This window comes from Rutilus rutilus, assembly GCF_951802725.1.
Source record: "Rutilus rutilus genome assembly, chromosome: 25".
In the NCBI taxonomy this organism is placed as follows: Eukaryota; Metazoa; Chordata; class Actinopteri; order Cypriniformes; family Leuciscidae; genus Rutilus; species Rutilus rutilus.
Window position 1 is genome coordinate 5,560,574 of NC_140229.1, and position 15,944 is coordinate 5,576,517.

General features: G+C 36.9%; 1 protein-coding gene across 1 annotated transcript; it reads right to left on the reverse strand.

Moving 5' to 3' along the window:
- Positions 1-1,043: 1,043 nt before the first annotated feature.
- On the reverse strand, positions 1,044-15,081 carry rasa1b (RAS p21 protein activator (GTPase activating protein) 1b). The gene is made up of 26 exons (XM_084401372.1): positions 14,965-15,081; positions 13,889-14,554; positions 13,624-13,776; positions 13,301-13,436; positions 13,148-13,218; positions 12,473-12,590; positions 12,338-12,369; positions 12,181-12,233; positions 11,952-12,102; positions 11,780-11,858; positions 11,574-11,697; positions 11,333-11,489; positions 11,164-11,251; positions 9,669-9,749; positions 9,425-9,582; positions 9,268-9,344; positions 9,009-9,181; positions 7,746-7,905; positions 7,530-7,672; positions 4,934-5,049; positions 4,738-4,824; positions 3,313-3,380; positions 3,082-3,170; positions 2,914-2,991; positions 1,944-2,078; positions 1,044-1,872 (listed from the first exon to the last, which is right to left on the reverse strand). Exons 2-26 carry the CDS (start codon positions 14,371-14,373, stop codon positions 1,789-1,791), a joined length of 3,096 nt encoding a protein of 1,031 aa, XP_084257498.1. The 5' UTR covers positions 14,374-14,554; positions 14,965-15,081; the 3' UTR covers positions 1,044-1,788.
- Positions 15,082-15,944: the final 863 nt, after the last annotated feature.

Consider the following 15,944-nt stretch of genomic DNA (forward strand, 5'->3'; position numbering starts at 1 on the left):
CTCAAACCTGCTGGGCTCTATTTGGGCCCTTTGAAAGAGGCAAATAATGAGAAAACTGAGGCAGGAATGGGGGGCATAGAGTCCCTTCTGCTGGCAAACTGTGCTGTCGGTGGGTGCTTGTAATCTCTATTGTGCCTCGTCACAGGACAATTAAATCACTCCACCAGAGTCCTGCAGCTTCAACGCAAGGCCTGTGGGTCTGGACCGAACGAGATGTCGCGTTTTGTAGAGTTATTACAAAATGAAAAATAAGGTCATATGTGTGTGTGAATATATGCGTATATTATCTACTACACCTAACAATGGTTTCAAAACGTAATGTTCAGCCACGCTAAAACACCTATTAGACGACAAAAACTCACGGCGCAGCTCTAGATGTTTATTATTAACCTTAACGCTCCGGGTCTATATCTTCTAGCGGAAGGATTGCATTTGTATAATTTGCTTTTCTATTTAATTTAAATAATGTTCTTATATTTTATAGTAAACATTTTACAAAAGCAGAATTCACAACATAGTACAGCTTTGTAAGGCACAGAGAGGACTCAATTTCGACAGATCGATCCTGAGAATGAAGTGAAATGCTGCCATCTAGAGGTATAATTGTTTTCTCTCTCTCTCTCTTTTTAAACAAAAGAAGACCTAAAATATATTTTGTAATCTCAAGGTTGGAATTCACTATTCGACTTTTGCCCAATCACAGCCAGTCTACAGATTTTGGACAGTCGGAATCGACATACTTAACAGAATTGACGTTTTATATTTGAGGCAATTTCAGAAAACATTGGTTTCATTTGTCATGCATCTAGTGTTAAACAACTATTTACAACGTCAGCAAGTGTATGATACCTCGTGTTTTAAAATCTGTTTTAGTCGCTTAGCGTATTCCAGCCTTTAGTAAAACAAGAACCGACAAAACAACAAAAATACTTTTACGGCTTATCTGAATTGTCACAGATTTACTCCTATGAGGGAAGATCACCTTGAAAACTGTAAATACAGAAATGGGAATAAATTCACAGAAATAAAACTTGACAAACAAATGACAAATCCTATGATTTATTTGCATATATATATTAGAAAACAATTATTGTATTTTTACAAGAATGTATTAAATGAGTGCATGCATACCTGATAGTGTAATGTCACCCACATCTTTATGCATATTGTCATGAAATCATTTTAGAACAATTCAAAAGCAAAATGCATTTTTTTCTTCTTCTTCAATTCCATGATTCCAAGTATGAAAATAGTTTTGATACAAAATAGCTTCTTTTGCACTTCTTGGTAGTTCCTATAGATATGTAAAATCAGATATAAAGAATGTTTTCTCTTGATGGTCTGCTTAAGCACAACACATAAAAGGAAAACAAACCAGTTCATAAAGCACATGTGGTCTTTCCAAGCATTTTTTCCACAGCATCAGTTAGATAAATGCCTTTTTTCTTATTTATCCACTTGTCAAGCATCCGACTTCTCAGTTAAATTTTATTTTTAGTTTGTTTTTGGAGCAAAAACTCGAATAGTGTTTAACATTGCAGAATGCAAACAGCAGTCATGAACACTTCTGTCAGCTGGAAAAAACTGTCCTTTTTTATGACAGCTGTGGAAAGTTTCTCTTGCTTCTTTTATTTTGATCTCTTTAAGAAAACATCCCGTGAATAAGGGTGCACAGATAAACAGAAACATTCACTCTGTTTCACTACCTCGTGACGTTTCTGATCAAAAGTGGTTTATAATGTCACAGAACAGACATGTAAAAGCTTTTAAAGTGTGTAGGACTGTCGTCTATCGGCTGCTGTTGGTCACTGCATACTGAGTTTGGGTCTGCTGCAGAAGTTCAGTGACTGCCAAGAGTTTTTTCAAGATGTGCTGTGAGAGAAACACAACATGAGACACAAGTACTGGCTGTCAGCATGAAATATGTCAAGTTCTAATGTTACCTGCTGCGTGCCCCTCTCATTGCTGAGTATCCTCAGTTCATTTAAGTGTGTGACACAGAGCTGGTGTAGGGCGGCGAGGTCACGGGCCAGGTCCGTGTTAAAGTGCTCTGTGGGTTCAGGCAGCTCAGGGACGTTCTGAAAAGAGCAAACGTATGCAAATACTAAAGACACACTGGACATACTGCACAGGCCACGTGAATATGACTTTGTCGTTTGTGCTTATCCACCTACTTTTATGCGAATATTGGGATACTGCATAAAAAAAAGCACCATTAATTCTAAAAATGTGCATAAAACAACATGTGCTAAATTGCGGCAGATCTTTTTTTTATCCGATAAGACGACATGCGCATTAACTACGATGGAAATACATATACTGAATAAACATAACAGCGTTTATTGCGTTTTTCGTCTGTGCACTCTGAGACGCAAGTCATTTATGCTGTAGAAAAAAAAGAGCCACAGTGGCTTCCTCGATTGCAGAAACTTCCATATTACAGATATTTTGCACCACTTTCCCAGGCGATTTTGTTCTCTTGAACACATAGGATGGAAACAGTGCTTTAATCGCAAATGTTTTATGATATATTCCAATTCTGTGCACAAGTGGAATGGAAACAGCTGTTGTGCATTTCAATGTTGATGAATATGGATCATGGAGGATGTGCGCCCCCTGGAGGAAGTGTACTTTGTGTCTTAAAAGAAGAGTTGCACAGCAACAACAACAAAAAATTCCCGAAGTTTTAAATAAAACAAATATTATTTTAGTACGTTTGACAAGAAAGTACTATTTTAGGCTTTCTACTTAAAAATGTCATGTTTCATTCAATGTGCTAATTGCCGTTTCTCTGTAATTATTTGTGATTTCTGAGTGAAAATCATTTCAAAGTAAATCCTACACCATTTCCCCCCCCCCAATGTACTAGCAACATTTGCAGCAAATTAAGCAGATTTAGAGATAGTGACAAACCCCAAGCTCGTCCAAAAACTTGATCATTCTGTGTTTGTTGCTCTTGATGAATGGATTCACTCCTTCCATGTATGGCTCCTGAGATGGGGAAAAAAAATAATAATTTGAAGAAAGCAACAATTATTGAGCCTGGAAAGTCTTCAAAAACTATTTAAATCCAATGTTTACTTTGGCACCAAATTCCACCAGGTTGGCCAGATTCTGCACAGCTTTGGCCACTAAAGTGAGTGTCCGGGAAGCGATAGGGGAAGGAGGGTCTGCAGAAATAAACATGCAATTTCTTTTTTTATATTTAAAAGATTTATTAAAAGACATCTCTTTAAAGCCTGCCAAAATTGTTGTTGACGCCTGTTTAATAAAAACAATTTAAACAATTTGAATTGGTCATTCACAGCTCACCAGCAATGATGTTAAAAATTCTTGGGTTGACAATAGCAGGACAGATCAATCGGAGGAAGACAAATCCACTGAAAGAAACAGAAAAGAAAAAAAACATTACTTTTTAAATACATAAATTAAATTATATTATACAGTTGTTGATACATTTATTTACGGAAGAGGATTAGGGCCAAGCAAGAATAAAAAAAATAAAACCATCTCGAGATTAAAGTCACTATAATGCGAGATTAAACTCGTTAAATTTCGAGAGAAAAAGTCGAAATACAATCTTGAAAATAAACTCATTAAATATCGAGAATAAAGTCGTTGTTTCGAGAAAAAACTCGTTAAATTCGAGAAAAAAAAGTCGAAATACAATCTTGAGAATAAACTCAGTAAATTTCGAGAATAAAGTCGTTGTTTCGAGCAAAAAAAAAAAAAAAAAAAAAAATTCGAAATAATCGTGAGAATAAACTCATTAAATTTCGAGAATAAAGTCGTTGTGTTTCGAGGAAAAAAAGTCGAAATGAAATGTAAAGAATAACGCATTCGATCAGTGTTCATTGCATAGCCTACTGATATCAACCTCATCGAGGTTTCGTGGTTTCCCAGGATACCATAAGATGCATTATTAATCATAGTTGGCTGTGTAGGCCTCCATCCACAGAATGTAAACGACTGTAACCATCTATACAGCCATTAATGGCAATGCCGTACGGTTTTAATTTATCATAGCTGTCCATATGCCAGAGTGCATCTGGGCCAGCACAAGTGTACTGGCGTCTTCTCAAGCGTCTCCTTCATCGAAATTCCACACCTTGAGGATCAACAAGTTTAATAATGCGTCTTATGGTATCCTGGGAAACCACGAAACCTCGATGAATTTCATGTTGGACAAAAGCGAGTACATCGCGCAAATTGGACTGATTTTTTCTTCTAAAAAGACCTAGCCGTCCTAGACCTAAGAATGTTCTATTCTTTGTTACTGAAAGAAAGTCTAAAATATAGCTTGACTAAGTGATCCAACTCTGCCATGTCCTCTATCAGTAGGCTATGCAATGAACACTGATCGAATGCGTTATTCTCTACATTTCATTTCGACTTTTTTTCTCGAAACACAGACTTTATTCTCGAAATTTAATGAGATTATTCTCAAGATTGTATTTCGAGTTTTTTTCCCTCGAAATTTAATGAGTTTTTTCTCGAAACACAACAACTTTATTCTTGATATTTAATGAGTTTATTCTCAAGATTGTATTTCGACTTTTTTTCTCGAAATTTAACGAGTTTAATCTCGCATTATCATGACTTTAATCTCAAGATGGTTTTATTTTTTTATTATTGCTTGACCCTAATCCTCTTCCGTATTTATTAAACGTATTGTTATTACATTTAAACACATTTAAAAATGCAAAATGTCCTTCAACAAAAAAGAAAATTCCATACCTTACAACTCTAGTTTTCATGGTTGTGTTTCTGGGCCACTTTTTCTGTACAGTTTTCTGTAAACATCCATAAATAAACCTGAGAGTTCTGCAACAAAGAAAAGGCAACAATGTGCGTAAAACTCCATTCTCTCACATTACATCCTGACTGAAGAGTTTATTGGCTGAATTCCTTAAAAGTTGTGACAGAGACTCACGGAGGCAGGATTTCAGCAGCCATGAATATTTTCTCCACCAGCTCAGACACGATGCTCAGGAGATTAGCGAGATTCACGTTCACATCCTCATTCTTCTCCAGTTTAGAGGGATTGAGCTAATTTATAGTGGAAACAAGGTTACGGAACATTTCTAATGACATTCACAAATAAACAAACTAGGACGCATCAGCTGCAAAAACGGTTCATTCATTCATTCAAGGATATTAGTAGTGTCATTTGACAGTCATAAAACATAATAGGTTATTTAAATATTTAAGTATAAAAGATCCTGTTCAATTCTAAGGGGTGAACTTGTCATTTAAAATAAATTACAAATAATGAAACTAAAATACAATATAGTCATAATAAGTAAATTATTGTTTTTAATGCAAAAAACCTTGACTAACATTATTAGTACACCTCGGTGGAAAAAAAATAAAGTGCTACAAAAGGAGGATATGGGGGCCTTTCATGATGATCATCTATTTGCTAGGACTGTCAAATTAAACTTTGAATTTAAAATAATAATCCACATTCGAATGCAAAAAAGGTGCATTTGAATATTAGGTGTAAAGCAACCTTAAGTGACACACGAGATGCAATGATGATGTAAGTTGTTGCATGTTAATTTTTTTGTTAGAATGATGTGGCACTGCTGGGTTGTTCATTCAAAACTCAAGCTCAATGCGGAGAAGATCTTGGTTATGTCAAACCGCAACCAAGCAATTCACACAGAACGCATTTTCTGCGCTGCTTTTCCATTGTGTTCTATGTAAACAAGTGCTAGACAGACATCTTTGATCATTGCACTCGCATCTCACACAACTGTTTAGAAAGCCTTGTAAAGTTAAAAGAAGTTCAACTTTTAAAAAACATGTTGTGAGACTTTCCATTCCTCTGCATCTCATATTTTTAAATGCAAAAAGTACTCTACGTGATTGGAGCTTCAGCTATTATTAAACTATGCAGACATACACTATGCTGTAGGGGTGGAACGGTACATGTATTCGTATTGAACCGAAACGGTACAGGTGTCACTGTTCGGTGCATACATTTACACAGAGAATACACGGTATAAAAATAAATAAAACTCGCATGAAAATTAATTAATGTAATGCAGAACTACTGTTCGATACACGGGTTCTTTAGAGACACCTAATCTGTAACCCTGCCTTAGCTCTGAAGCAGGTTGCGATGTAAAGATTGCAATGCTGGAATATGGTGTGTGTGTGTGAGAGACAGAGAGAGAGAGAGAGAGAGAGAGAGATTCACACACACACGCATTTGTGTGTGTGTGTGTGTGTGTGTGTGTGTGTGTGAGGCGCGGGCGCGATCGAACAGTGGAAACATAAAAACATACTCCGTCATTTTGTTTATACAGGACATCATTCAAACTGCAAAGTGTTTAAGTTACTGTTAATTAGAATTTTAAGGAAAACATATATATTAATCTGAAATGATGCAAATTAATTTTCAATTCATTCAGATACAATTACCAAACATATCTCAAGATCTTTTTGTCTTTTTATTAATTTAATTAATAAACTAATTATATAAAATTTATTTTCCTTTTTGGTGGTACAGCCTGAGACATGCACAAGCCTTCTGCATTTTTGTTTTGCTTTTCCCTCCATTGTACCGAACTCATACCGAACCGTGATGTCTGAGCCGAGGTATGAACCGAACCGTGACTTCTGTGTACCGTTCAACCCCTACTATGCTGTTTTGTTCATAATTGTTTATGCAATTTATGAAATTATATTTGATTTATAAACATTATGGACTTTTTTTGTACAGACAGTCATGTTATTTCATAGATCTGAATAAACAATTTAATGCTGTGCATTAATATTTTGCTAATTACGTCCTCTTGCGGCCTCAGGAGACAAACCAAAAGCTTCTCTCCCTAACTGAAATAATGCCTTTTCAAATTCAAATATTACTCTTATCTAAAGGGTTAGTTCACCCAAAAATGAAAATTTGCCCATGATTTACTCACCCTGAAGTCATCCTAGGTGTATATGACATTCTTCTTTCAGACGAATACAATCAGAGTTATATAAAAAAATGTCCTGGCTCTTCCAAGCCTTATAATGGGAGTCAATAGGTATATGTTTTTGAAAGTCCATCAAAGCGCATCAATCCATGATAAAAGTGCTCGACACGGCTCTGGCGGGATAATAAAGGCCTTCTGAAGCGAAGCGATGCGCTCGTTTAAGAAAAATTTCCATATTTAAAACTTTATCTACTAAATTAACTAGCTTCTGGCAGGCGGCCATATGCACCGATTTACGGCGAAAGAGTAACACTTCAGAAGGCCTTTATTATCCCGCCAGAGCCGTGTCGAGCACTTTTATCATGGATTGATGCACTTCCAAAAAAAATACCCATTGACTCCCATTATAAAGCTTGGAAGAGCCAGGACTTTTTTTTTAATATAACTCCGATTGTATTCCTCTGAAAGAAGAATAGGATGTCTTGAGGGTGAGTAAATCATGGGCTAATTTTTTTAAATCTTTGAGTGAACTATCCCTTTAAGTATAAAATTGTGACAGCCCTACTTATATGCCACTTTAGTTACCATAAAAACAAATACCTCACAGGACTGTCTAGAGTCCATGATCTTCAGGATGGTGTCTTTAAGAGCGTGGTGAACAAATGGAGTGGCCGTGGCCTTCATGTACTGCTCCATCAGGGTACTGGCCAGAGTGGTGGCACGAAAAAGAGTTGTAGCTTCATCTGGAAAAACAAACAACTCTGTGAAAAATTCTGAGAACCCAGCCATGCAACATAACAATAATAAAAGAAGCACCTTCAGCGCTGATCTCTCGGTCATTGAGCTCTCTTAGCAGCTGGGCCTCCAGGTTCTCATGTCTGAATATCCTGAGCAGAACGCTGGCCAGGAGAGTGCGGTTCTGTCCACAAACGTGGGCCAAAGCATTGATCACGTGCAACTCCTTCAGCAGAACCAGCTGTAAAGGATCAAATATCATATAAACCAGGGTATATTTGTTGTTGACAAACTATTACTGTCAATTGAAATATACACTGTCTGTTAAATATTTGGAATAATAAAGAGTTTTTAATGATTTTGAAAGAAGCGTCTTCTGCTCACCAAGGCTGCATTTATTTGATCAAAAATACAGTAAAAACAGTCATATTGTGAAATATTATTACATAACTGTTTTATATTTAAAAATATTTTAAATGCAATTTATTCCTGTGATGCAAAGCTAAATATTCAGCATCATTACTCTAGTTTTCAGTGTCACATGATCCTTCAGAAATCATTCTAAAATGCTAATTTGATGCTCAAGAAACAGTTCCTATAATTATCAATGTTGAAAACAGTTGTGCTGTTTCATATTTTTGTGGAAACCAAGATACACTACCATTTTAGTAACATCTTTTTAAAAATAGAAATTAATTTTATTCAACAAGGACGCATTAAGTTGATTCAAAGTAAAAACATTTATAATGTGACAAAAGATTTCTATTTTAAATAAATGTTGCTCATTGAAATTTCTATTCATCAAAGAATCCTGAAAAAAATCAATCAGTTTCCAAAAAAATTAAGCAGCAAAACAGTTTTCAACATTGTTGTTAATAATAAGAACCATTATTAATAGAGCACAAATAATAACTAATAATAATAGAGCACTAAATCAGCATATTAATATTATTTATTAAATAAAAACTAAAACTGAACTACAATTAAAACTTAATTTAAAAATAAGCTAAATATTAATAACAAAAAAGCACATAAAATTACCAATTTTTTTAATCAAATTAAAATACAAAAATAAAAGCTAATTCAAAACATTAATAAAACCTATAATAGTATATATATTAAAAAAACACTATCAAATGCCATGAATATTTCTCTATTACTCTGTATTTTCTAACATTTCATTAAAAAAGGATGCCACTTTCATCGGCAATGGTCAGACTAATGTTCTAACATTGTGATTTAAATATGTTATAGGATAATAATATGTTGTAATTTTCCAAATGGCCAGTAACTGATTTTATTTATAAGTGGACCCTGTATATATCAACAAATGTATGTTCCCACCTCTTTTAACTCATTGTACACCTCCACGGGCATGATCTTCTCCACAGAGTAGCGCACTCTCAGGCGGAGTGAGCTGGGCACCACGTTCTTCAGGGGCACGTGAGAGCTCAGGGGAAACCACTCGTCAATCATCTGACCCCTCTGAAGCCGACACAGCGGGCAGCACATGAACACTGCGGGAGAGCGCAAGAAGAGTACATTATTCCTTATACAAAACAGTATTGAAAGTCTGAGCATGACGTAATAAGGAGGAACATACAAATATCATTCTCTTTGCTTTTTTTCGTCTTGTTGCTCAGGCTGATCTCAAACCTGTTGATTTCACTGGACAGGTCACTGCAGGAATATTGAGAAACACGTTAATAAAGATATTCAGTTTTATGCAATTAATATCAACATCTGAGGTGGCGGCTTACTCAAAAATGAATTCCTCTGTCCACACAGGGTTCTGGCCCTCCCGCGGATGGGTCTTTGCTACCTGAATGCTGTTCAGGTAAATGTTGCAGTAAGCATTTGTGAAATGTTTACTGGGCAGATTGTGAGCCTCCTCAACATTCAGAAATAAACTGCTGACCTGTAAAGATACATGTGAGTAACACACGAGGGGTAGCACTGTGAAATTCATCGACATTAGACGTCAAGAAGCAACTGAGAGTTTACCTGACGCAGGCGTTTGTTTGAGCATGGCTGGCTGGGTTTCTTTAAATTACTGCAAAAGGTTTGCAGACATTTCATCCAGTCCTACACAGTTTAGAAAGAACAGATGAAGGGTGTAAGAAGAGAGCAAGAATACCTTTAACAATCATATTCACAGTTTTCTACAGAGCGAAGTCATAAGTCATTTAGATGATGCGAGATGACAATTTAAACAGCCAAACAGATCATATTATTTATCAATCTAATACAGAGGTTGGACAATGAAACAAACACCTGGTTTTAGACCACATTAACTTATTAGTGTGGGGTGTAGGACCTCCTTTTGGGGCCAAAACAACACCGGTTTGTCTTGGGAATGACAGCTACAAGTCCTTCACAGTAGCCAGTGGGATTTGGAGCCATTCCTCGAGGAACTGTGGCCAGGTCACGATGTGATGCTGATGGAGGAAAGTGTTTCCAGACTTGCTCCACCAAAACACCCCAAAGTGGCTCGATAATATTCAGATCTGGTGACTGTGCAAGCCATGGGAGATGTTCAGTTCAACTTCATTTTCACATTGATTTAACCACTCTGTCTTGCTGTGTGTATTGTTGCATTATCATGCTGATACTCTGCACCCCCTTCAGGGTTCAATGTTTGAAGCATTAGGTGCACATGGTCTCCAGATTGGTTCGGTAGTCCTTGGCAGTGACGTGCCCATCAAGCACAGTCACAAGATGGACAGATGGAAGATGGACTCATCAGAGAACAATAAATGTTTCACATTGTCCACAGCCCAAGATTTCCACTGTTGGCACCAATGAAACTGACATCTGGTGTTGGCACAAGTGACCAAAGGTTTGGCTAAAGCAGCCCGACTGTGAATATTAACCATGTGGAGCTCCAGATGAACAGTTTTTATGGAAACATGAGAGTTGAGGTGCGTGTTTAATTCTGCAGTGAGTTGGGCAGCTGTGGTTTTATGTTTTTTTTTTTTTTTTTTTTACAATCCGGGTTAGTAGCTGGACATCTCTTTCAGACAGCTTTCGCTCGCATTCACAGTTACTCCTGTTGGATGCGGTTCGTCCTATGTGGTGGAATGCCGACATTAACCTGAATACCATAGCTTTCGATACACCACAAAGACTTACTGTCCTGGTCACAGATGAGCCAGTGAGATGCGCACCAACAATTTGTCCCTTTTTGAACTCTGATATGTCTCCCATTATGCTGTGTGGAGTTCAATATTTTATGTACAGCTGTGCTATTGCTCTGCTAATTCAACCTTCACACTCTGCTGGCCACGCATATTTAGGCATGAATCCTCCAACTATGTTGGCCAGTGTTTCAGTGGTGCATGTGAGACTAAAACCGACTGACTTACTAATGCATCATTTCTCACCCTAAACTCAAGACAAAAACTCTGATTAACATGGAAGATGTGTGATTTAACACTTGGAAACAGTATTACTGTAATGAAAGTGCATTAGCCAGCATTGCTAATGAAAGAATCGTTACCTGAGCTTGTTCTGGCGTCTCGCCTGCAAAGTAAAAGATACACTGCTCCTCGCTAAAGTGCTGCACAACTATCTGGAAACAGTTTGGCCTGCAAAAAAAATACTTATTTGTAGTTCCAGTGAATTTGAAGTGTAACCACTATAAGCACATAATACAGCGAGAAACAAACCTGCCAAACATGCTGTCATGGACCTCATACACAGAACACACACTCAAATCAATTAAACCCTTTGGTTTAGTTGCTCGTTTCTCACTCTCGAAGTAGATCAGCTGGGAATCATTACCCTCAAGAATGAAATATAGATTTTTCCATCTTTTTCCTTTTCCTATAAAAGACATAAGACAATGTCTTAGTAAAATGATTTTGATAATGCCTTCAATGTAAATCTACTCTGAAGTGTTGGCGGTACCTTTATTGAACAGGACATAACCTTTCTTCACAATGTTTTTATAGAAAGCATCCTTGGTCTTTCGACGGATGGTGTTGTAGATTTCTTTGCCTTCCATGGTGTCTGTAAGCACCTGCTCCTGGTGCTGATGAAATCACACATTTTAAAACATTTGACACAATAAATATATATATTTTTTGAGTTTTCCAAATGGTTGTTGCACGTACTTGGACAGATAGAGCATCTTTAAGGTTGTGGCCCTCAACTATCTGTTCCTTCCTGTAGTGTGCAACGATGTCATCAATACTGTTTAAACAGACAAGAAAACACAAGCAATGTGTGTCATGAAACTCAATTTATATGTTTCAAAAGCCTTGAAACACTTGTAAATTGCATTACCTGTTGTAGTAACGGCCTCCCATCATGAACTGGTTGCTGGGTGTGGGGCTGATTTTGAAGCGCTGAATGGTCTCAGTGGTGCGGAAGTACAGCGAATAGTCCCCAGGTGTGCTGTCGGACGGCCGCACTAAAAAACTGCCCACTTGCCCAACTAGGGAGAGCGATTACAGAAGTTTAGCAGGTGCTATTTATTTCTTTTTAATTTTTAATTTCTTTTTTTCGGACAGACCTGTCATCAGTAGATTATAAGCCTCTTGCTTGTTGATCTTGCCATGAAACCAGCTAAAACAGGCAGAATATTTAAATATTCCTATTAATTTTATGTTGTATATAGTTTGCAATGCATTACTACTTCTCAACTAGAAATCAAAACAAATTAAACTCACGCTTTCCCCTCATGCGGGTCTTCCTCACGTCCCTATGAAAGTGTCAATACAAGGGCAACCTCTCTCAATATACTGTATCTTTTGATATTCTTCCAATAACACACATGATTTAAAATCGAAAGTGTTTCCACTCACCACTTCCTTCACTAGGTCCTCAACTATGAGTCCCTGCTCATCTGTTCGGACATTTGTCACCCACAACCAGCCATCCTCCAGTTCATTATGAACTATAAATGTGTCACCTTTGAAGAAACTGTGAGCAAAAGAAGTCAATTTAAGTAAACTTTAATCACAATGACATTTTTATTTATATATATATATACATATACATATATATATATATATATATATATATATATATATATATATATATATACACATATACATATATACATACATACACAATCACAAACATTACTAACTGGACATTTAAAAAAAAAACTAAAACTGAAATAAAAATCAATTAACATAAATAGTGATAATAAAACCTAATATAAACAAAATTACACAATTTTTTACTAAAATTAAAATGTAAAATATAAACATAATACCCATATATATATATATTATTTATAAAATTGGGGTTGGGAATTTTTTTTATACATTGTTTTTTTTTTACATTACATTGATACTTTGTTTTTGATGAATAGAAAGTTAAAAAAGCAGTTGTAATAATATAAATGTCTCTACTTTCACTTTTGAAAATAAAGTGTCCTTGCTAAATATATGTTATTTTCAATAAACTCCAAACTTTTGAACACTGGTGTATATACAGTATTTGAAAGAATACATTTAATAAAATCCAATGACCTGATCTCATCAGTTTCGGGCACTTTGGTGTATGGGAGAATTGCTCGGACCCTCCTGCGGTCTTCAACAGGCTTAGAAAACAAAACGTATAGTTTTTTTATACATTACGGAAATGACAGTCAATTTTTCTGTTAATAAATAATACAAAACTACCTCTGGAGGGGCGACTGGTGATATCAACGTCTCTCCTTTCAGCAGACAGGACACGTAACTGTAATAACCAATCAGATCTGACAGAGAGGAGAAACGACGGCCTCCAATGTAGTAATCGCCACACATGGCGATGATCCTGCAAACATTCATTACTCCGGTCACCACAGGCACCATCTCATTATCAAGGCATAAAATCTTTTACATTAAAATGAAAGAAAAACGAAAAAAATTGTCATGATCATTAGTGATGGCTCAATATAAAAATGTGATTTGATTAGACACTGATGCTGTGGAGAAAGATGAAGAGAATAAAAAACAAACACCTGAAATGGCTGACTGTGTTGTTCATGTTAAGGAAAGATAACACAAATGAGCCTGGTCTGCGGTCACTCTCCCTGATGAGGTAGCTACCCGCCGCCCGGGCCTGAAGCAAACGCTCCTCTGCAATCATCCGGTCCAGCTTCCCATGATACCACCTGTCGAGTTACAAATTGCATTATGTACTTGCCTAATGATCTTTTACTATTTTCATCACAGTTTAGAGTTATGCACTCATAGGGTGCAAAGTGTCATATTACAGCGACTTACTGATTAGGAGGCGGTGCAGTGAGGGTTAAAACAACTTCCTCATCCTCTCCAATTTCCTGCACATCCAGAGCATCACCTTCTTCAACTGTACCCAGCGAGTGAAACGAAGGGGATGCCAGGCACACCTCGGGACTCAGGGATGTGGATGGTATTTGACCGACAGCACCTTCCTGTGTAGGATCTGACATCCCTCTCCCAACTCCTGAAAAAGACCCCGATATAACATGTCCAGCACTGATACCACCTCCCTTTGAGGCAAACATGACCGTTCCAGGTTTCGGATCCTTCCCAAAGACGGAATACGTGACCCCAGGAGGCTGTTTAGGTGGTAAAACCGCAGACAAAGTTGAGCTCAGGTCTGAGATCTGTATCCCCTGGCTGCAACAGGCTGGTAAATGGGTGGTACCGTCTCCTCCTGCCCCAGCCATCCGGGTCACCACCGAAAAGGGATCAGGCTCATCGCCGCCACCCTGGGTTGCCATCATTGTCACCCTGGGAAGTTGACAATGAAAGCTGACAAAGTTCAGGAGGGTTTCCCCTCCTGAAACCCACAACTACACCTTTATTCCCTTTTAGGAGACAGTTTCCCCCCTAATTCAATGTGCTGGTTTAGGTCTAACACAAGACAGATAGCTTCAGGTCTTCAATGTTTGATTTTCTCCTTATCTGAAAATAGGAAAGGACACAGTAACTCAAAATACTGGAATACGACTTAGAAATATTATTTTTTACACATGATGCTAGCACATTTTGCCTTTGTAATCACTACAAGATATCATTTATCTGGGAGTAAACATTAAAACTATTATGAGGAACTGTAAAACTGTATTTCAGCAAGAATAAGCCTAAAGAAAAACAGAATAAAATCAAATGTGCATACAAATGACGGCTATGTGCGTTAGCTCGTTAGCTTAACGTTAGTTTGGTTCTGGCCAAGATTGACACCACAAAAGTCCAGCGTTTGAGGTTAGTTAAGCGCTTAGGCTTATTAACAGTCAGGCAGGAGTGTTAAAGAGTGGGGAAGAGATGTTAAAAACGACGTTAAGGAAGTTTTTCGTTACTTTTGTATCACTCACTTTGGCTAGTTTCATGTTGAGAGTTGTGTTGTGAAGTCTCGCGCAGCCCTCGCGCCCCTCAAACACTCCCACCACGCGTGAGCCCGCCCGCCGCGCTCATGACGCGTGCCCGTGCCTTACCACCCTTCACAAAAAATAGCATGGTAACAATGGTTTCTGCCATACATAGTCAACTAAAAAAGAAAAATGAATGTTAATACTGTAAATCACAATAATACATTATGAATATAGTTGTTCTTGTTTTTTATATTTTTATTAGCTAATTTATTTTCAAAGGCAGTGGTGGCAAGTAAAGTCATGTAGACTATCACATGTTTCTATTGTTTTATATAAACTATTTTCTCAGTTTTATTGCAGCTTTATACGGTTTTAATAATTAAAGATGAGTATGATTATGGATAATCAGAATCGAGATTTTCTGCTAAATGTGCATACTTAATCGGGTTAAAATTATAAATTAATTCTAAGATTCTTGAACATTAAGCCTACTATGTCGAATGCTGTTACTTCCTATTGTTGACCTACAGAGGGCGACAGACACACACACATACACACATATACACACAACTTTGAGGTTATCAGATTAAGCTATACTGTAAATGTGCAATGAAGAACATCAATAGGCTACGTGCAATAAATAAACATGTTTGAAATCATAATGAGAACACACCATAAAACATGATTATCTTCGATGTCAGACGTGTTTTTATTTTCTTGTAAAACAGCCAATAAAGTAGGCTAAGAAATTATAACATTTTACATTTGCACGAATTTTAAGTTGCACATCAGGGATATTGGAGAGTCAAATCAAGTACGTGCCCTTATTTTTTTTCTTTAATCTTTAATTCTTCTTTGTTTTGTATTTTGTTTTATAGTAGCTAGCTACATTTAAATTCCCCGTATGCCATAGATATTAAAGTTTATTATTTGATGAACGGATGAATGGATCAGTGGGTGCGTCTTCACTGATGCTGTGAATC